Genomic DNA, 19,898 nt, shown 5'->3' with positions numbered 1-19,898 from the left:
TGCCCAGCAGCTCCCTCCGGCGCCGGCAGCCGCCCTGTGCCGAAGCGCTCTGTGCGCACCCGGAGGCTGGCACGCCGGCAGGCAGGCAGGGGCGGGGCTTCCCCGGAGAGGCCTTAGTCCCGCCCCTCCCCCGGCCCCCGGCCTATGGCTGCAGCGCACGGGGCCGCGCGCGCGCCTCCGCCTCCCCCGCCCTCCCTGCCCGCGCGCTCCCGCCGGCCCTTCCCCAGGCGCTGCCGGCGACGGGCGGTTGGAAGGAGCAGCCCAGGCGCCCCCGATGGCGGGCCCGGTGCTGGGCGCCTTGCTACTGGTCCTGCTGGTGCTACTGGGCGGCTTCTGCCTGGGGAGGTAAGGGAGATTGCAGCACTCTTTTTTTCCAGGGGGGCATCGGTTTAGGGGGCGCCTTCCCCGTCCCCATTAAGGCCCGAGACCCTCCTCTGCCACCCACAGTTTGCCATGACCAGGTGGCACTGCCAACCTCCCTTCCCTGCTCCCCCCAGCCCCGAAAACTGGGCACCCCTGCTGTTCACCTCTCTGCAGTTGGGCGGGCACTGCCACCCTGGCCTAGTCCTCCGCCCCCCCAGCCACTCTGCCCACTCTGGATGCCAGGGGGCACTGCCAGTTTCATTAGCCCTCTCCCTCTCCCAAATAATTCTGTGTGCCGCCCACCCTCCCTGCCTCCCTCCCTCATGCCAACCGGTCCCCCACCCTTGGTAAACGTTGCCACTTTTATCTGCCATGGCACAGATTGCCACCTTTCGTCAGCCTGGCACTGCTCAGATTCCAGGTAGCGTCGCCAGCTCCGGCCTCTGAAAGCCCATTCTCTAAGTTCTGGACTTGCTCTAACCACTACACCACACTAGCTCTCCAAGGGCGAGGGATGGAATTGGGGAAGTCCTTCTGCAGTGGGGTGGCACGTCGGGCTTCCGTGGTGTAGCGTTGGAGAGAAGAGGCCAGGGTTCAAAGCGCCTGTTCTTCCCCCTCACCCAAAATACCACCCACAGGCCCCCCAACAGCCCTGTGAGGTGTGAGACCTCCACAAGTCGGGGCTGCCTTACACCCGCTCTGCGGGGCATCACGGTTGGCAAAGCTGCCAGTGGCTGTGCTGTTTGTTTTGTCTGCATCTGTGCCAGCCTCTCATTCACCCCTTGCCTGGCATTGCCTGTCCCACTTTGCCGTCTTATGACACCACCAGCCCAGTCTTCAACCCCTTCACTCCCCCAAATCTGAGCCCCTGGGGTCTCCTGTCCCTGGACGGCTGCCCACCCAGATGCCCACTGCTGACACTGCCCTTCCTTTTTTGCCCCCTTGCTGGCATTGCTCCCAACTGGTGCCCACAACACTGCAAAGCTTTGCGCCTCTTTTGGGGGTTTGTTCTATCCCCCGATTCCAGGGTCTGATGATCACTTGCTGCATTTCTGTCCCACCTTCTTTCGAACTCAAGATCCTGCGCATGGTTCTCCTCGCTTAATTTCCAGCACAACCCTGCGAGGTAGGCCCGGCCCCCAGGGTCATACCCAGCAAGCTTCATGGCCGAAGGGGGGGATTTGAACCCTAGCCTCTCCCAGGTCCTAGTCTGAGACTCAAACCCAGGCACCCCCAAACTCGGCCTTCCAGATGTTTTGGGACTACAGTTTTTTGTTTTTTTAAAAAATTAGTTAATCATTTTTTCCATACAAACCGCAACCACAAAAAACACATACAACAAAAACCACCATAACACTAATAACACAATTTAACAATTCAGATTTGAGTACTGATATACCTATAACTACACCTTTTTATCAATATTTCCCCACCTCTCCTCCCCCCTACTTCCCACCACTTTCTGCCTTATCGCTTAAATACTACAGTTCCCATCATCCCTACAGGTCCTGTTAGCTAGGGATGGTGGGAGTTGTAGTGCCAAAACATCTGGAGGGCCGAGTTTGGGGCTGCCTGCTCTAACCACTACACCACATCATCCAAATATACCACCCCACCGCTTTCGCTCATTTTGCCCCACACAGCCCGGGGGGGGGGGAGTGTGAGACGACGTTACAAGGTGCTCGCGAGAGGCAGTGTGGTGTAGTGGTTAGAGTGCCTCACAGCTTAATGAACCTCACAGGGCTGTTGTGGGGATTAAATGAGGGCGGGGGCATGCATGCCACCTTGAAAGGGGAAAGGTCGGGACAGAAATGCATTAATACTGATTGCAATTAATAATACTCCTGATGACAGGAGTGCCCCTGAGCTCGTGCAGGGTGCTTTTCCTTTGCCAGTAAGCAACAGCAGCTCACGTTTGTATCTGCCTGCACCCTTTGGGGCCTGGTCACAGATAGGAAGAGCCTTGCCCCCTGGGTCGTGCCGGCTGGGGGCTGATGTGAGTTGTAGTCGAAAACATCTGCCAGGCTCCAGGTATCCAAAGGCTGACTTAGAACGTAAATAACGGTGTCTCGAGTGTTCACTAGGAGATGTTGGTTGCAAAGGGTGGGGAGACCCCTTTTGTCGGGGTTCAGTTTGGGAACTATAGCACTCTTAAAGGACTGCGGGTGCCCCTTTGGGCTCCTCGCACTTCCGATCCCGTAGGCCTTGTCTGGGTCCCGGGTGCGAGTCTTGCTTTCAGCCATGGTGGCGGATCAGGGTTATTTATGGCGCATCCTCAGCGATTGCTATGGAGCGATACAATCAGTTTCGAAAGGAGACAGGTTGGTCACGTGCAATCCTTTTCAAGGGGGGAAAGAATTGAATTTCAGCAGAGCAAAATCTTCCTGTTCCGTCGCGAGTCACTTTGTGTTTGGCTGTGAGCATTTTGGATGATTGTGGGGACAGCAAAGGCCGTGATATAAAGCAGGGACCTGTGTCCCTGGTCCTGAATTGAATAGCCATGAGGACTGCAGCCTTGCTTTACTTTCTCTAGGTGTAGCTCAGTGGCAGAGCCCCTACTTTGCAGGCAGAAGGTCCTAGGTCCAGTCCCCGATTTCTTCAGATAGGGTTGCAGGTTTCCTCTGCCTGAAACCCTGGAAGACACTGCCGGTCAGTGTTCAGAACACTGAGCTAGACAGAGCAGTGGTCTTACTCTGTGCAAGGTACCTTCCCATGTTCCTATTTAAGCCAGCTAATTATTAACCTCATGAGGACTAGCTTTTTAATTCATTTTTAGGGAAGAGGTGGTAGGGGGGACATCTGCTTTGCATGCAGAAGGTCCCAGGCTCAATCCCCAGTGGCATCTTCAAGCAGAGCTGGGAATATCCCCTGCCTGAAACTTTGGAGAGCTGCTGCCAGTCAGTGTAAGGAATACTGAACTGGGTGGATCAATAGTCTGGTTTCGACATACTGAAAAAAATGAGCACTCTAGATTTCATGGAATTGTAGTGGTGGAAGGGACCCCGAGGGTCATCTAGTCCAACCCCCTACATGGAACAGACACGATGGGGAGGTGAGGGGAATGGCAAGGGGCTTAGCTGTTGCAGCATAGATATTTTGCTCCGATAGTGACGCTGCACCAGTGCAGAACTTAAAACCGTTGGGCACAGAATTAAAGTTTCTAGTCCTTATTGGCTACTGAGAGATGGGATTGAGATGGGAGTGGGGAAGAAGGAGGAGAAACCTCCCTACCGTGAAAGGAAACGGAATCAAATTCTGTGCAAAATAAACCAATAGGTTTAAATGCTGGAGTTTAATTCAGCTTGCAGAATTCTACCTGCCGTGTGGAATTTTGGATTGGAATCCTCGCAATTTTTTTTGTTTGCTGTTTCCTTCCTTCTGTTGTTTGTAAAAATATATCTCACCAGTCTTACGCATCTAAAAAAAGATGCAGTTCATTAAAACCAAACGAGCTATCTTAGGCTAGAGTGGAAAGCCAGTGAATGATGGCATTTGGTGAGAATTGAGGTGGATTTGTTATAGGAAAAAATAATATAGCGTAGCACTCCTAAGATCCTCTTCAGCCATGTATGCTACTGGAAAGTGTTCAGAAGATCAGGGTGAGGAACTGTGTGAAGTAAGGTCAATAGTGTTTGAAGGCACACATTTGCAGATTTCTTCTTTCTTTTTTAAAAAAACCTGTTCAGCCTGTCCCCTGAAAGCAACCAAATCCAGTTCTATGCAACCTTCCAGGAATCACTTGCAAAAAAGGCAAAATTGGGTGGAGCAACCAAGGCACGTTTCCCATTTTGGACGGTAGGCTCTGCTCATCCGTTTCCATCCAAGCAAGCAATCTCCTTTCCTGCAATTTGAAGCCATCATTTCACGTCCTGCCCTCTGGAACAGGGGGAAAACGAGCTTCTTCGCTCTTCCATTTGACAAGCTTTGAGATATTTGAAGTTGGATCTCCTGCCTCCTCTCAGTCTCCTCTTCCAGGCTCGACATCCGCAGCTCCTTCGACTGTTCCTCACCAGGCGCATGTGACGGACAGCAGAGCCCGAGTCTGGCGCTGCAGTCCCTCAGGATTCAACCAGAGGGCTGGAGCCTCTCTCCGATTGGCTGCTGAGAGGAGGGGGAGGAGCCAACCATTTTGGCGGGAGAATAAAAGGCGCTTTTTCTGAGGGAGAAAGTCAGTCAGGGCTTGGACTGAGGGAGAACTGGCTCTGAGAGTTGGTTGAGGGTCTGGGGAGGAAAATGGAGGGCTGTGGCAGGAGAGGCACACACTGCGGGAATATTATTATTATTATTATTATTATTATTATTATTATTTCATACCACGCCCATCTGGCTGGGTTACCCCAGCTACTCTGGGCGGCTTCCAACAAAAGATTAAAATTATATTAAAATTTAAATTTAAAAAAGGCCACTCTTCCTCTTGGGAGAGATCTTCTGGATAGAGGAGGCTCCCAAGCCAGTCACAGGGGCCGAGGGGATTCCCTGGGATCCGGTATCCCAAATAAAACGCCTCAGGAGGGGCATTGCTAAGAGAGAGGGCATCTGAGGAAAAGGGCTCCTCGCTCAGGAGCCAAAGTATGAAGCGGCGAAGGCAGATTTAGCTGCGTCCAAAATATTTCGCTGTAACTGACACCTGTCACAACTAAGTAAAGGAATGAGAGTATGCAGAAGCTCAGAGGAACATCTCCTCGGGGCCGGATTTACGTATAAGCTAAACAAGCTATAGCTTAGGGCCCCACTCTCTTGGGGGCCCCCAAAAATGTAAATTAAAAAAAAACCTGGTTGTACATTTCCAAAATAGAAGATAAAAAACAAATAAAATAAAACCAACATCCAGCAACAGTGTTTTGTGTTGTGTAGGCTCCTATGATGTAAGGAATGGGCCTTACCTGCTAGCCTGTCCCTAAAATATCACTGGTTTGCTCATTTCTATATATCCAGTGGTCCCTTGGTTCTCAAAGTTCATCCGTTCCGGAAGTCTGTTCCAAAACCAAAGCATTCCAAAACCAGGGCGCGCTTTCCTTTAGAAAATAATGCAAAACGGATTAATCCGTTCCAGACTTTTAAAAACAACCCCTAAAACAGCAATTTTAACGTGAATTTTACTATCTAACGAGACCATTGATCCATAAAATGAAAGCAATAATCAATGTACTGTACTATAAAGTAAACTAAGCAGTATTGTAGATGATAAAAATGAAAATTTAAAAAAATTCTTACCTGCACTGTCATTGTTTCGATTGGGGGCTTTTATTCATTTCCGCAGTCAAAGGACAGCTGGACATATAAAGGGCCCCATTACCTTCAGTAGCTTAGGGCCTCATCAAACCTAAATCCGGCCCTGCATCTTGCCACCTCTTCTTCCAAGTGAAGTGTAACAACTGATTTTGAGTCACTGAACTTCAAGAGAAGCTGCGCCTGTTGTGTTTCAGCCTGAAGCATAAGCCATAAGTTAACTTCTGTCTGAAAGACGCCTCTCCTGACCCAACTTCTTATTTTTGCAAATGGAACTTTTCTTGTTGGGTCAGCTCCCACCTGAGACTTCAAGTCCCAGAGGGTTGGTTTGTTTTTCCCCAAAATGACCCCTGAATTTTTGAATTTAATTGATATTGATGCTGCATTTTATGTTGTGTTTTATGCTGTTTTTAAGTCGCATTTTAATCAATGTTTTATTATTTGCTGTTAGCTGCCCTGAGCCTGGTTTTTAAACTGGGAAGGGTGGGTATAAATAATTTATTATTATTATTATTATTGTTGTTGTTGTTGTTGTTGTTGTTGTTATTCCCTCACGCAAGACACACATAGCCTGTGGTAAATGGAAGACATTTGTGTCAATAGCGTACTGTGAGGTGCAATATTTAATGGGGGGGGGTAGTCAGTGGTGGGATCCATGACTTTATTATTTGGTGGTCGGAGGGCTGAATCTGCTACATCTTGGCTTCCAGACATCTTGGCTGCCTTCCTCTGCTGATTGTTGGGAGGTTCAGTGCAGATAAAAGAAAGCCCTTCTTTGTTCAGGGCAGAGTTAAACTGTGGAACTCCCTGCCACAGGAGCCAGTGAGGGCTGCCAACTTGGATGGCTTCGGAAGAGGATTAGACAAATCCATGGAAGAGAAGAGGGCTCTGCTCTGCCTCCAAAGTTGGAGGCGGCGATGCTTCTGAATACTAGTTCCTGGAAACCCCAGGAGGGGAGATTTCCTCCTGCTTATGTCCTTACAGGCACACGTTTGATTCCCCTGGTAGAGTTTCCCCACCGCTGAGCTATACCGCAGAAAACAGGTGCCGTAGGGAAGACTGCATTTTGCATGTGTGGGCGGCCACTGATTCGAATCCTGCCGTTCCCTTAGGTGGCTCCTGTACATCCTGGTCACCAACTGGTGTCGCCGGCGGCTGCAGGCAGAGCTGAAGGTGGGCTCTTTTGGGTTCTTTTGGATTCAGAACCTCAGCCTGAAGTTCCAGGAGGAGCAACAGACAGTGGTAGGTACCGGGGTGGGTTTGTGTCCTTTACATCAACTCTGGTCCGGCGAGGCTTGCAAACTTTCCTGCTCACCTGTGGCGAGTCTTGCCCATTTGACTTACTTTCCTTTGTATAAAACAAGTCCGAAGGAGGCCCCCAACCCACTCACAGGTCCTTGTATGATCAGTGGAAACAGTTGATCCTGGCAAGTATTAACCACTCTCAATTCCACCCTGATCATTGCCACCTGCCCAGATTTTAACTTGTCTGAATTAATTTTAAGATGTATTTTAATTAATTGATGTCTGTTTTTATGCTGATTGTGTTGATTTTATGATGTTAGCTGCTCTGAGCCCGGCCTTGGCCAGGGAGGGCGGGATACAAATACAATTTTTTAAATTATTATTATTATTATTATTATTATTATTATTATTATTATTATTAGTCAAACCACACACAAGAGGCAGTTTTGTGCAATTCTTCCCCTGCTTCAGCCCTACGAAGCTGGTGCTGCCCCTTGAACCTTGTCCTGGGGGGGGATAGCCGTGGGTGTTCCACATTGAATCTGTGGGGCAGAGGGCACGTACCTGGGAGGTACATGCAGCCATCATGGGTGTCTCTTGGCTGTGCCGTTTTAGGAAATTGACAGCGTCTGGATCTCCAGCAAGCTCCTGAACAATGATGTCCCGTGAGTATTTATTGAATGCATTCATATTCCGCCTTTGCCCGAACGATATCAAGGTGGCGCACGTTGTCTTCGCCCTTCCCATTTCACCCTCACAACAACCCTGTGAGGTAGGTTAGGCTGAGAGGAAGCAACTGGGCTTAAGGTCAACCAGTGGGCTTGATGGCTCAGTGAGGATTTGAACCCTGGTCTCTCCTGGGTCCTAGTCCTTGAATCAAGTGAGAGATTTGAATCCGGGTCTCCCAGGTCCTAGTCCAACACTCCAACCACTACACCACACTGCCTCTTGTAGTTTCCCCACAGGTCAATCCTTCAGGGAATCCTCTCAGCGTTACAACCTCTGCTTGGCCCCAGAACACATTCATAACATGAATTATGTTATTTATGTTGCACATTGCCGTGGGATCTTCTGCTTAAAGGCAATATATAAATAAAAAAAATTAGAATAACCTCTGCTGACTCATAGCATTTCCAGTTAGGGCTGGGAAACAGGGCTTGGTGGTGATGGTTGTACCACCATCCTACATCAGAAAGGAGGCTGTGGGCCTCCAGATGCTGCTGAACTACAACTCCCAATGCCCTGTCCATTGGCTGTTTTTCCTACTGGCTGCTTCTGCCAGTCAGTGTAGACAATACAGAGCTAGACGGACCAATGGCCTGATTCAGTGTAAGGCAGCATCCTGTGCCCCTGCTTAAAGCCGCCCTTTCTTGAGAACCACGAGGACTAGAATCTTGTTTTCAGTCTTAGAGGAGGAGCTGCAGCTTGCTGGGAGAAGGCCGCAGGCTGAATCCCTGATGGCATCTCCAAGAGGGACAGGGCAGGACCCTTTGGAGAGCCATTGCTGCCAGTCAGTGCGGACAGTGCTGAGCTAAACAGACCCAAATGTCAGAGAAGTCAGTTTCCTACGAATCCCCAAACTGCTTTTTAAACACCTTAAAAATTCCTCTTTAAGTCTTGACACTGAACTGGGCTAGCTCTGCTTGCATTGAAATCCTGTCTCTCGTTAGGAGGGTTGGCAGGGGGAAGGTGAGTGCACCTCCAGTTGCACCTTCCCCCCCCCCCGCTCCTGACCCCATTTTCACACACCCCTTCCATCTGCAGGCGCTACCTGGCTCTCTGCTTCGGAGAAGTGCGCATCCGCGTGGACCTGCAGAAGGCGCCCAGACTGCCATCCCCGGAGGCCCCAGCAGATAGTGGCGTTGAGCAAGGCAAGGTGCTCTCCCTCGGACCCTCACTGCTGCGGCTCCTCAGCCAGGTGAGAGGTGCTCAGGTCTGGGCAGGGAGCCTGGGTGGGTGGGTCTGGACCTCTGCCTCCTCACAGACACCCCCCCTCTGCGCCCTCCCCAGCTCTGCTCCGTCCACGTGGAGGCGGTCAACGTCATGGTCCTGCATGCAGCGGCCTCCGAGTCCCTGTGGCACGTGCAGGTGACCAGGACACAAATCCTGCTGGATGGCGACGGGAGACGGTGAGTCTATGGGGGTGGTTTGGCTACCTGTAGCCCTGCCTTGCGGGAAGGGTCCGCAGCTCAGGACAGAGCACCTGACTTAACATGCAAGAGGTTCTGGGTTCATTTCCTGGGGTCTCCAGATCCAGCTCGTCTTACTGAGGTCTGTTGGTACAGCAGAACCTCCATGCCCAGGGACAGACTACCTCCAAAAACCAAGCAGTGGGGAACAACTGGAGAGCACTGTTGTGCTCAGATCCTGCTTGTGGGTTTTGGATTAAGGGCACCTGGTTGTCCCCAGTGAGAACAGGAAGCTGGACCTCATGGGCCACTGGCCTAATCCAGAAGGCTCTTCTTTGGTTCTTATGGAACCTACAGGTCCAGAGGCAGTCTATCTAGATTCCTAGCCATTGTGAGAAGAGGGGACAGGACTAGACAGGCCACTGGCCTGCTCCAGCAGCCAGCCTCTTCTTAAGGCAGTACTATTTCTTAAAAAATAAATCTCTCAGTTGTGGGTGGGGGTCACTGCAGGGTTTTTCTTTGTTCTTTGATCACTCAGAGTTGGATTGCTCTTGTCCCCCACCCTTTTGCCTCCCCCAGCATGGCCTGCGAGGTGACCTTCTCCCAGGTGAACAGCAAAGTCCTGAAAAGCAGCCGGCAGGTAAGGCAGAGGGGGGGAAGGTGAGCGAAACACCTGGTGGTTGGGTGCTTGCTTCTGTCACTTTATTTGTAAAAGTGTTTCCGGACTGCCAGTCTGTAGGATAAGACACAGCAGTGTCCAGCACCAAGATATAAAAGAAAGCGATTTTCTTTAAAAGCATAATTAGAAGTAACTGCATAGGTCTGGGTCTTCTAGAGATGCCCATAAGTTGAAAGTGAGAGGGTGCCTGTTGCATCTCTGCTGGATGCATGTCCCGCAGCCTAGGATCAAGGATGCTGAATGCCCAACTTCTGACCAATCACTAACAGCTGCAACCTTCCCTCTCCCCAAGGGCTCCTGCCTTTCTCAGGCCTGCATGCTTTATTGATTCATATACAGCACTTGGGTGTTAAAACAGTCACCAGCCTCAAAACGGTTTGCAAAAAAAAAGTCAATAAGTAAAAGAAAAACAACAACCTAAGACTTTCCAAAAGTTAAAATAGCAGTCGAATAAAAACAGATTATAGTGGACGCTCGGGTTGAGAACATGATCCGTGCGGGATGCATGTTTGCAACCCGCAGCGCCCGCAAGCCGCAGGGCGCATCTGCGCACACGCAGGTTGCGATTCGGCGCTTCTGCGCATGCACAAAGCGTGAGTTAGCGCTTCTGTGCATGTGTGACCGCCGAAACCTGGAAGTAACCTGTTCCAGTACTTCCGGGTTTCGGCGGTCTGTAACCCGAAAAAACGCTGAAGCGTCTGTAACCCGAGGTATGACTGCAATTTACACCAGCTTTCCAAGTTTCCAGGCTGACTTGTCTAAACAACACACATCATGAGTTGCAATATATTGCCAGGTCCAAAATTATGAAACCGATACCATGCTACGGATTTCAAATCGGCTTTGGTCAATACATTGATCTATCGTCCAGCCCTAACAGGCAGAAATGCATCTCCCCCATGGCGGATTCCTCCTTCTCCCTCTCCCCTGCAGGCCGATGCCTGCCTGGCTGAGCTGTCACTGGCCCTCACCGTCTCCCTGGACTTGCGCCTGAGGAAGTGGCAGCTCTGCGGCCTGGAGGTGGGCGTCTGGAGCTTCCACGCCGAGCTGCATGAGGGACTCTTCCACAGCGAGCTGCTGCGGCGCGTCGGAGGCGGAGATACGGCAGGTCGAGAACTCTGGGCTCCCAGGGGTGTTTGAGGGGGACCTCAAAGGGCTGAGGGTGGGCTCCTTCCTCCTCCTCCTGTTCTTTGGCTTCCCAGAGCTCAGGCACAATTTGCAACTCACCTGCTCACCTGGGGTGAACACCCCGCTCCTCCTAGTTGAGCGAAGTATACTTTCTTGCCCTGCCATTGGAAAGGGCGCCTGGTGTCCTGACCCCAAACCCTTGGTTTGCTGCTTCCGTTTTCAGCGGGTCGCTTCCAAATGAGTGGTTGGTGTTATGATTGAAGGAACCAGCTGCGGTGGGAGGCGGTTTGGCACGGGGTGCAAGGGTCTGTAGTTCTCTACCCTGAAACTGGCAAGTGCACAAGAGAGGGAGGGAGAGAGCTGGGAGAGGGGTCCGTCTCTCCTCCATTCCTCAGGTGGGGTGCCCTCGAGCGAGTGTCTTGGGTTCGAGAGGCCCATGAGCCTCTCATGCATGGCTCTTTCCCCTCCTTCCAGACCCCGCCACGGCCGTTGAGCTGCGCCCCTCGATGCTGAGCCTGGCTAGCCTGAAGTACGTGCCCTGCCGGGTGAAGGTGGAGCTGCAGAACACCAGCCTGGTGCTCTCCATGAACAGCCAGAAGAGGTAACGAGGAGTGGGGGGGTTCAGGGAGCCCCTGTTCCTGGATGCAAAACCTTTAATTCAAAGCCATGAAGAGGGGAATCTTGATTTCAACTTAGCTCAGAAGGTCCTAGGCTCAATCCTGGCTTCTGCATTTGGGGCTGGGAGAGAGACCCCCTTCCTGGAGTCATGGCAGAACTGCTGCCGGTCAGAGTAGGCACCACTGAGCTAGATGGGCAAAGATTCCCACTTGGTATATTGAAGGGAGCTTCCATTCCATTGTCGTCTCCATTGCAGGCATCTCACCTGGACCCTGAAGCTGCTGCAGTTTGCGTACCAGTGTGACGGGGAGCAGATCCCTCTCCGCAGCTTCACGCCCACCTGCGACCTGCCCCAGATGAGCCTCGAACTCACGCTGGAAGGCAAGTGCTTGGAGGAAAGTAGTAAGAGGAGGACAGAGGAACAGTAGGGCACATGGTGTGCACTTAGAGCCCTCATGACACTTCCTAGGCCAGTGTTTCCCAACCGGTGTTCCGCGGCACACGAGTGTGCCGTGAGACGTTGCCTCGTGTGCCGCGAGATGCCTGGAGGGAGGCGGGCGAGTCGGGCGGCGAGAGGCGGGGCGGCGGCGGCGAGGAGAGGCCGCGCCTCCTGCTGCTGCCTGGCGCTCCTCCTCGCAGCCGGCAGCGCTGCCTGGGCGCCTCCGCGCGACTCTGCCTCGCTGGGTTTGGTCTCCCAGCAGAGACGGGTCACACGCGCCCCTCCCTCCCTCCCTCAGCCTGCGCGGAGGGAGAGCCAGAGAGAGGCATCGCTCCTGCGCGGCGGGAGAGGGAGCAGCCGGAGCGATGCCCCAAACGAACGCATGGGACCGGAGGGGAAATCCTCTCCGAGGCGGATTGAGCGCAGCTGAGAGAAGCCTTTCGAGGAGCTGCCGTGTCCCCTGGAAACCCCCTTCCCAGCTCTGCCTCAGCCGCCGCCGCCTCAGTTGCCGCCGTCCCTCAGTCCCTCGCTCTGCTGCCTCCTCCCACCCCCAAAGCTTGGAGGTTCCCCAGCAAGGGGGAGGGAAAAAACTTTCACTTTTGTGCGTCCCTCCCGGCGTGACGCTGCGCGCTGACGTCACGGGGCGGGGCTTTAATGGTGGTGTGCCGCGAGATTTTTTTTCAGTAAACAGGTGTGCCGTTGCCCAAAAACGTTTGGGAAACACTGTCCTAGGCTATGCCTCCTCCTCAGCCACACCCTCTTCCCAAGCCACACCCTCTCCCCTAGGTCACACCTCTCCTTAGCCACACCCTCTCTTCAGGACACGCCTCCTCTTTAGCCACACCCTCTCTCTGTAGGCCACTCTGCCCACTGGCTACTCAGCTACATTGGCAAAGAAAAAGTGCTTTACAGTACAGTGGTATCTCCGGTTGCGGACGGGATCCATTCCGGAGGTCCGGTCAGATCCTGATGTTTCGGTAACCTGAGGACCACTTCTGCGCATGTGCACACGGCGAACCCTGGTAAAACTTCTGGGTTTGCTGCGTGTGCAGCCCGAGGTTTACGTAACTAGAGGGTTACATAAATGGAGGTACAGTGGACGCTCAGGTTGCGAACACGTTTGCAACCCGCAGCGTTCACAACCCACACGTGTGGGTTGTGATTCGGCGCTTCTGTGCATGCGCAAAGCACAATTTAGCGCTTCTGCGCACGTGCAACTGACAAAACCCAGAAGTAACCCGTTCTGGTACTTCCGGGTTTTGGCAGTCCGCAACCCGCAAAAACGCAACCTGAAGCAGACGCAACATGAGGTATGACTGTACGACTGTATGTGCGTTGTTTAAGTATTCTAACACTGTGACAGCAGATGGCGCTGTGGAGTTTTGTTTTTGCTCACCTGATTTCTCATACAATGTTTGCAACGCGTTTAGCTGAAACACTTCTTTGATGTGTCTCGATCCAGCTTGGCCCTTGCTTGCTTTCATTCATTATTTTTATATACTGAATGTCTGCACTGCCATTTGTACTCCCTACTTTGGAGTTTCCTCAAGGGAGGAGACCAGCCAGCCTCAAGAAGGGGTGAAATGTGTCATCCCTTGCCCTGCCCCCCTTTGCACCGCCCCCCCCCCGAGTGGAATGCGCCCCCCGCCTAGGAGGGCTCTTTCACAAGGAACGTAAATCCGATCACAGGAGGGCACGGGAGACTCGGCCACCCACAACCCTGACAAAGCCCCTCTTCTTTTCTTTTCTCTCCCCGCAGATGGGCTCCTGCTCTCTCAGAGCCGCCAGCGGATCGTCTGCCTCAGCCTGCTGAAAGCCACCTTGCAGGCAAGTGCTTCTCTTGCTGTAGTTGGATGGGACCCCCAAAGGTCATCTAGCCCAACCCCCTGCAACGGCGCGCTGCCAATGGCACTCCTCCTCTCTCACCCATCTGTAGGTCATGGCCATCGACATCTCGGTCGCCGTGGTGCTCAACACCTGCATTGTCCACTACCGCCACCAGGAGTTCTCCCACTGGCTGAGCATGCTGGCTCTGGCGCGGAAAGAGGAGGGGCCCCCGGCCCCCACCAGGAACAGCAACAGGAGGTCAGGGTTTCTTCCCCCCCTCCCTCCGCGCCCGAAGCCCTGCTACTTATTTATTATTGCAATTATTATTATTTATGAAATGTGTATGCCACCCTAAACCCGCAGGCCTCAGGGCAGTTCACAAAATCAGATTTATTTATTTATTTGGAGCATAGATTTGTGGTGTTGGAAGGGGCACCAGGGGGTCACCTAGCCCAAGCTGCTGCCACGCAGGAATTGTGGCCCAATAATCCCTGACAGATGGCCAGATGGCCTCTGTTTAAAGTGAAGGAGAGCCCACCACTTTCCGAGGGAGTCCGTTCCACGGGCGAACAGCTCTCACCGTCTGTTCTTCCAAAGATGTAGTTGGAATCTCCTTTCTTCTCATTTTAATCCATCGGTCCTCCCCTCCGGAGCAGCAGAAAACAAGCTTGCTCCACCATCCACATGGCAGCACTCTGGATATTTGCACCCCCTCTTCAGCCGAAAAGTCTCCCTGAGTGGTTTGCATTCAGTCACATAAAGCAAGGCACTCCTTGCCTGCAGGCTTATGATATAAAATACATGACAAACGAAGGAAAAGGGCCGAGGAGGGTAGAGGAAAGAAGCAAGCTCAGGCACCAGGTTTTTTTATAATGACAAGGTGGCACAGTTCAGGGGCAGGGGGTGCTTGAAGGAGCTGGGCTTTCATAGAATTGCAGAATTGCAGAGTTGGAAGGGAGACCCAAGGGTCATCTAGTCCAACCCCCTGCTATTTCAGCAGAGCTGATGGAGTGCTTCCTGCCTTTCTCACCGAGGCAGCCTGGTGGGATGGGGGCCCCCAGGCGACAGTTGGGGGGAGAGGAGGAGGCCTGATGGAGCTGGCCTGCTGCAGCAGAGCCGCCAAAGGAGCCTTGGGTCCATCACACCACCCTTCTTCAAATATGGCATCTCTGGTGAGGTTGCAGATCCAGTGCAGAGCGACACCCATTTCTCCCCCATTTAGGATGCCGCAGATCCTGGCCACCATTATCCTCAGTGCCTCTGTCTCCAATGTCAGTGTCTCTGTGCAGCTGGGGGACACCCCACCATTTGCCTTGGTCCTGAACTCCGTCTCCCTAGGTAAGGATTGTGTATTTTGTGATTTAATCCTGCAAACCACCCTGAGACCTGCGTGTATAGGGTGTTATGTAAATGTAATAAACAACAATTACTCAGAATCGTAGCCTAACCCCTGCAATTCACTGGGGACTGGCCTCTTTTTAAAAACAAAACAAAACTGGGATCATCCCTTTGCAACGATGGATAGATATTATTTTCAAAAATAATACTATAAATTTAGCAAACTGGCATGCCTAGATATAAAACTTTAAAACAGTTGTTCAAAAGTTTTGACTGTTTCTAATTTATTGCTTTTGCAATGCATCTGTGACTGTAACCAATCTCAGACGTTTTTAATGGCAATTCTTTTAAGGGTTTTGATCTGCGTGAAAGGACTTGCTTCTTTTTCGTTCAAAACAACAAATCTGTCGGCTGCTCTGGAGCCTGAGATGATAATGCAATGAAATTCAGAACAGCCACAATTAATTGTGCATTGATTCCAAAACAAATTAAAACCATTTATTTTAATGGGGAGCCAGGGTGGAGCAGTTTTTGGAGCATCGGTCTAGGACCTGCGAGAGACCAGGGTTCGGATCCTCCCACTTGGCCATGAAGCTTTCCCGGGGTGTGACCTTGGGAGAGTCATTCACTTTTGGCCTGTCCTTTCTCGTGGGGTTGTTGTGAGGGATTAAATGGGGGGGGACCATGCGCACCACCTTGAACTCCTTGGAGAAAAAAGGTGGGATATAAATGCAACAAATAGATCAGAAACCTGATCGAGTGATGCCAGCTTTCAAAGTTGGGTGGTCATTGACACCTGCAGCCTGCCCCCCTGCCCCCCCCTTGCCTCTTCGCATAACCCCCAAGTAAACCCATGATACCGCCCACTTTGGGAGCTGTTGTTTAAGGGGTCCGCAAAGACCAGCAATCTCCTGTAGCTTTGGGGAGAAAAAGTTGGGGAATTTTCCCAGCAGTTTGTGGACAATTTCCCTCCCTTCCTCCTTCTCTCTCTCTCTCTCTCTCTCTCTCTCTCTCTCTCTCTCTCTCTCTCTCCCCCTCTCTCCCTCTCTCCCTCTCTCCCTCTCCCTCTCCCTTCCTCCCTCTGCCTTCTAGATTACCAGCACCTGCGTCCGCAGAGCGTCCACCAGCGAGCCGTCCTGGCAGTCGACCACCTCTGCTGGCGCGTGGGGGCTGACTCCCACATCCAGCGCGCCCCCCACCCGCCCAACATGCACGTCTGGGGAGAGGCCCTCATCCTCGACTCCTTCAATCTGCAAGTGAATGAGGGGACAGGGCTTGGGCAGAGAGAGCAGGGTGGGGTGGGGGGAAGGGGCTTGGCACAGATTCTGGGAGGTTTCTGGCAGGGTCCGGCTTGGGTGCCAAGCCCCCACCGTGCAGCTCAGGGCCTCCCCACCCTTGCATCCCGGGGCTGTCCCACCCCATTTTTCTGCAGGCCTTGTCATCCCTGCTGCATCCCAGGGCACAGACAATCTTGCATCTCCTGTCCCATTTTTGTGGGGGGCAAAAGAGCTGAGAACAGATGGGTTTTTGGGGGGTGGGGGAGAGAAGCAAGTGAGAGAGAGAAAAGCGAAGGTGCTAATTCAAGTTGCCACCTCCGTGAATATTCAGGGAGAGCATAGCTTTGATTTCCCCCTGCGAAGCAAAAGCTGTAGGAGGGAATGCAGGAGTCAGGCCAGTTCAGTGTTGTCTACACTGACTGGCAGTAGCTCTCTGGCGTCTTGGGGGCTCATCCATCCCTAGAAATTCTGGGGATTGAGCCTAAGACCTGCTCTGAGCCTGAGCCTGTCTAGCTCAGTATTGTCTACACGGACTGGCAGCAGCTCTCCAAGGCTGCAGGTGGGGGATTCTCCCAGCCCTACCTGGAGATGGCATTCGGGGAATTGAACCCAGGACCCTTCTGCATGCAGACTAAGCGCTCTGCCCTGAGCTGTCGCCCTTTCCTGAAGAGAAAATAAGATTCTGGACCTCACGATTCTAAAGTGGTATCTACCCCCAAAAAACGAAACCGAGATGCTAGTCCTCATGGCCGCTGCCTGGGATCACAATGTCCCAATGACTCATTTCTGGCCTCTTCCGCAGGGCAGCTACAACCAGCCTCTGGGCACCTCCAGCACCCACGCTGACACCCTCTTCCTGGACTGCACCCTCCGTGGGCTGCAGGTGGAGTCTTCGGACACCTGCTCCGAGTGCCTCTCCAGGGTGCTGTCTCTCTGGCGCCCCCAGAGGATGGAGGAGACCCTGGGATGCCCAGAGGAGGAGGAGGCAGCTCTTTCCATTGGGGAGGAGCTGGGGGTCCTCTGGAAGGTTGACCTGAAGGTGGAGGACGTCAACCTCTTCACTCTGTCCAGCCTGGCCGGTGAGTGCTGGGGGTGGGGGTGGGACAAGAGCCTTGGGGTGCAGCGGAGGCTGTTTCTGCCCCCAAAGTCAGACAGGACCGGGGGAAGCTGGAGATGGGTCTCAGTGAGCCATTGGGGCACCGTTCCTTAGGAACACGAGTGAGTAAGTTCCAAATTTGAACTCAGTGCAGCATGAAGAAGGACTTCCTTTCATCTGTCCTGTTTGTCCCCAACATTCATCTTCAATGGATCTCTGAGTTCTAGTGTTACAAGAGAGGGAGAAATCATTTTCAGTCATTTAGAGCTGCAGCACCCCCTTCCTTTGGAACTCCCTGCCTCTTGACACCAGGAAGGCACCTTTGCAAAGCCTCTCCTGGCTATATAGAAAGTGACCTGTCTTTTAATCTGCTTTTTAGCTGATTTTAATCATTTCTTGATACTGATTTTGAATGATTTTTTATTATTATTCTTTTTGTAAACTGCTTTGAGGTTTGTTTGGTGTGTGTTTTACAATCAAGAGGTCTGTAAATTATGAAATAAATAAGATAAATTTAAAGCACCCGCTCCCCAAAAAAAGAATCCTGGGAACTGTAGTATGCCCTTCATGGAGCTACAATTCCCAGCACCAAGAGCAAACTGCTGTTCCCAGAACATGAAACAAAACAAAACAAAACAAAAAACAAAAAAACTGATTGTGAGTGGTTGGCAACTGTTTTTAACATTGCTTGGACGGGTTGAAGGACAGGTTGTTATTAAAGATATTAATCCTAATAATACAATAAGGTAATCATATCATGAATAAATAAATGGAGCTTGACCGGCGTGCCATCCATTCTCCCTCCCTCCCTCTTTTTCTCTCTCCCCCCCCCCCACCAGGGGCCACAGAGGCCAGGCTGGACACCCTGACCATGCTGGGCAGTGCTGAAAGCTGTACCATCAGTGTCCAGGGGGTGGCGCTGGCCTTGGTGAAGAGCATCACGGAGAAGATGCAGCCCTGCTGCAAAGCCCCCGCCATCCCCAGCCCCCTGGCCGACCTCTCCAGCCTCTCCCTCACCTATCGGAGCAGCATCCGCTCCCTGGAGGTACCACCGCCCACCTTTGTCAAGCGGGGAGGGGGAGGCGGGCAGCAATTCCCTGCTCACCTGGGACCTTGGGAGAAGGGGCATCAACATGGGGGGGGCGGTTATTCTGATTTAACTATTTATTTGTGCTTTTACCTGTACAGTCGTACCCTGGAACTCGAACGGAATCCGTTCCAGAGGTCCGTCCGACTTCCAAAACATTTGAAAACCAAAGCACGGCTTCTGATTGGCTGCAGGAGGCTTCTGCAGCCAATCGGAAGCCCCATAGGATGTTCAGCTTCCAAAAATAGTTTGCAAACCGGAACACTCACTTCTGGGTTTGTGACGTTTGGGAGCCAAAATGTTCGAAAACCAAGGTACAGCTGTATTTTTATTTTGTGGCCTGCCCTGAGATTTTTGGATGAAGGGTGGTATACAATTTTTATTTTGTTGTTATAATTACTATTGATGCACATAAGGACATAAGAGGAGCCCTCCTGGATTGAGCCAAAGGGGGCCTACCTTGCGCTGTGGTCAAATGCCCCCTCAGAACTTGGCAATCGAGATAGACTGCTTCTGGACCTGGAGGTTTCATAGAAACGTCAGCAGAGCCTGCTGGATCAGGCCAGGGGCCCATCTAGCCCAGCCTCCTGTTCTCACAATGGCCAGCCATATGCCCCCATGCGAAGCTCCCAAGCAGGACCTGAGCGCAGGAGCCCTCTCCCCTCCTGCTGTTTCCAGCAACTGGGATTCAGACGCATGGCTGCCTCTGTTCAGGCAGAGCAGAGCCATCCTGGCTAGGAAGCATTAATAGTTTGCTCCTCCTCTATGGAGTTGTCCAATCCTCTTTTAAAGCCATCCAAGTTGGGGGCCATCACTTCCCCCTGCAGCAGGGATTAACTCTCCCCTTCTGTGGTTTCCCTGTGTGCTGGGCCCGGGGATTAATCTGAGCCACACGGTCCAGGTCCGGTCCCAAATCCAAGGATTCAATGAAGAGTCAGTCCAAAAGGGCCAAAGCAGGAAACTGGGCTAGGTCAGGCACAGGGTCTCAGGCAGGTTCCAGCAAGCAGCAATGTTGCTTCTGCAACCTGGGGTGGGGTCCAGCAGCCTTTTATCTCTGACAGGGTAACGGCAGGTCCTGATCCCCCGGTGACTCACCTCCCTGTCTCGCCCAAAGGCGAGCACTCCTCCTGCAAGTACTCAGGTCTCTCCTTCTCTCAGACCTCAGTCTCTGCAGCTCGAGAGATGTCGGTGGGTTACTAGACCCAGGGGCCGCCTCAGCCTCTCTTGACCCAACTGGTTGTGGAGCAGCTGTACGTGATTGCCCAGCAGAGGGCAATGAGGTAATCCCCGCATCTGGAGCCAGGGCAGGCTCAGGCCCCTGACTCAGCCCGGCTGGTGCTAGTTGCAGGGGAACCTGTGCAGACTGGGGCTCTTCAGATTCAGGCCCCAGACTAGGTTTGGATGCTGCCTGAGGCAGAGGATCCGGTGCGGGCTGAGACTCGT

General features: G+C 52.5%; 1 protein-coding gene across 1 annotated transcript in view; it reads left to right on the top strand.

Annotated features, from left to right (window-relative positions):
- Positions 1 to 215: 215 nt before the first annotated feature.
- Positions 216 to 19,898, top strand: part of BLTP2 (bridge-like lipid transfer protein family member 2) — a 43,079-nt gene continuing 23,396 nt past the window's right edge. The window contains exons 1-15 of the mRNA XM_081889573.1: positions 216 to 345; positions 6,705 to 6,834; positions 7,453 to 7,502; positions 8,602 to 8,755; positions 8,848 to 8,966; positions 9,546 to 9,606; positions 10,579 to 10,753; positions 11,248 to 11,374; positions 11,648 to 11,772; positions 13,590 to 13,657; positions 13,767 to 13,915; positions 14,880 to 14,995; positions 16,088 to 16,251; positions 17,075 to 17,351; positions 18,208 to 18,413. Of these exons, the coding sequence (XP_081745699.1) occupies positions 275 to 345; positions 6,705 to 6,834; positions 7,453 to 7,502; positions 8,602 to 8,755; positions 8,848 to 8,966; positions 9,546 to 9,606; positions 10,579 to 10,753; positions 11,248 to 11,374; positions 11,648 to 11,772; positions 13,590 to 13,657; positions 13,767 to 13,915; positions 14,880 to 14,995; positions 16,088 to 16,251; positions 17,075 to 17,351; positions 18,208 to 18,413 (1,992 nt within the window). The 5' untranslated portion in view covers positions 216 to 274. The remainder of the gene's footprint in view (positions 346 to 6,704; positions 6,835 to 7,452; positions 7,503 to 8,601; positions 8,756 to 8,847; positions 8,967 to 9,545; positions 9,607 to 10,578; positions 10,754 to 11,247; positions 11,375 to 11,647; positions 11,773 to 13,589; positions 13,658 to 13,766; positions 13,916 to 14,879; positions 14,996 to 16,087; positions 16,252 to 17,074; positions 17,352 to 18,207; positions 18,414 to 19,898) is intronic.

The sequence above is a fragment of the Podarcis melisellensis genome (genome assembly GCF_964234715.1).
Source record: "Podarcis melisellensis genome assembly, chromosome: 15".
Taxonomy (NCBI): domain Eukaryota; kingdom Metazoa; phylum Chordata; class Lepidosauria; order Squamata; family Lacertidae; genus Podarcis; species Podarcis melisellensis.
Note: the sequence above shows the minus strand (reverse complement) of the source record. Positions and strands in the feature narration are given on the sequence as shown.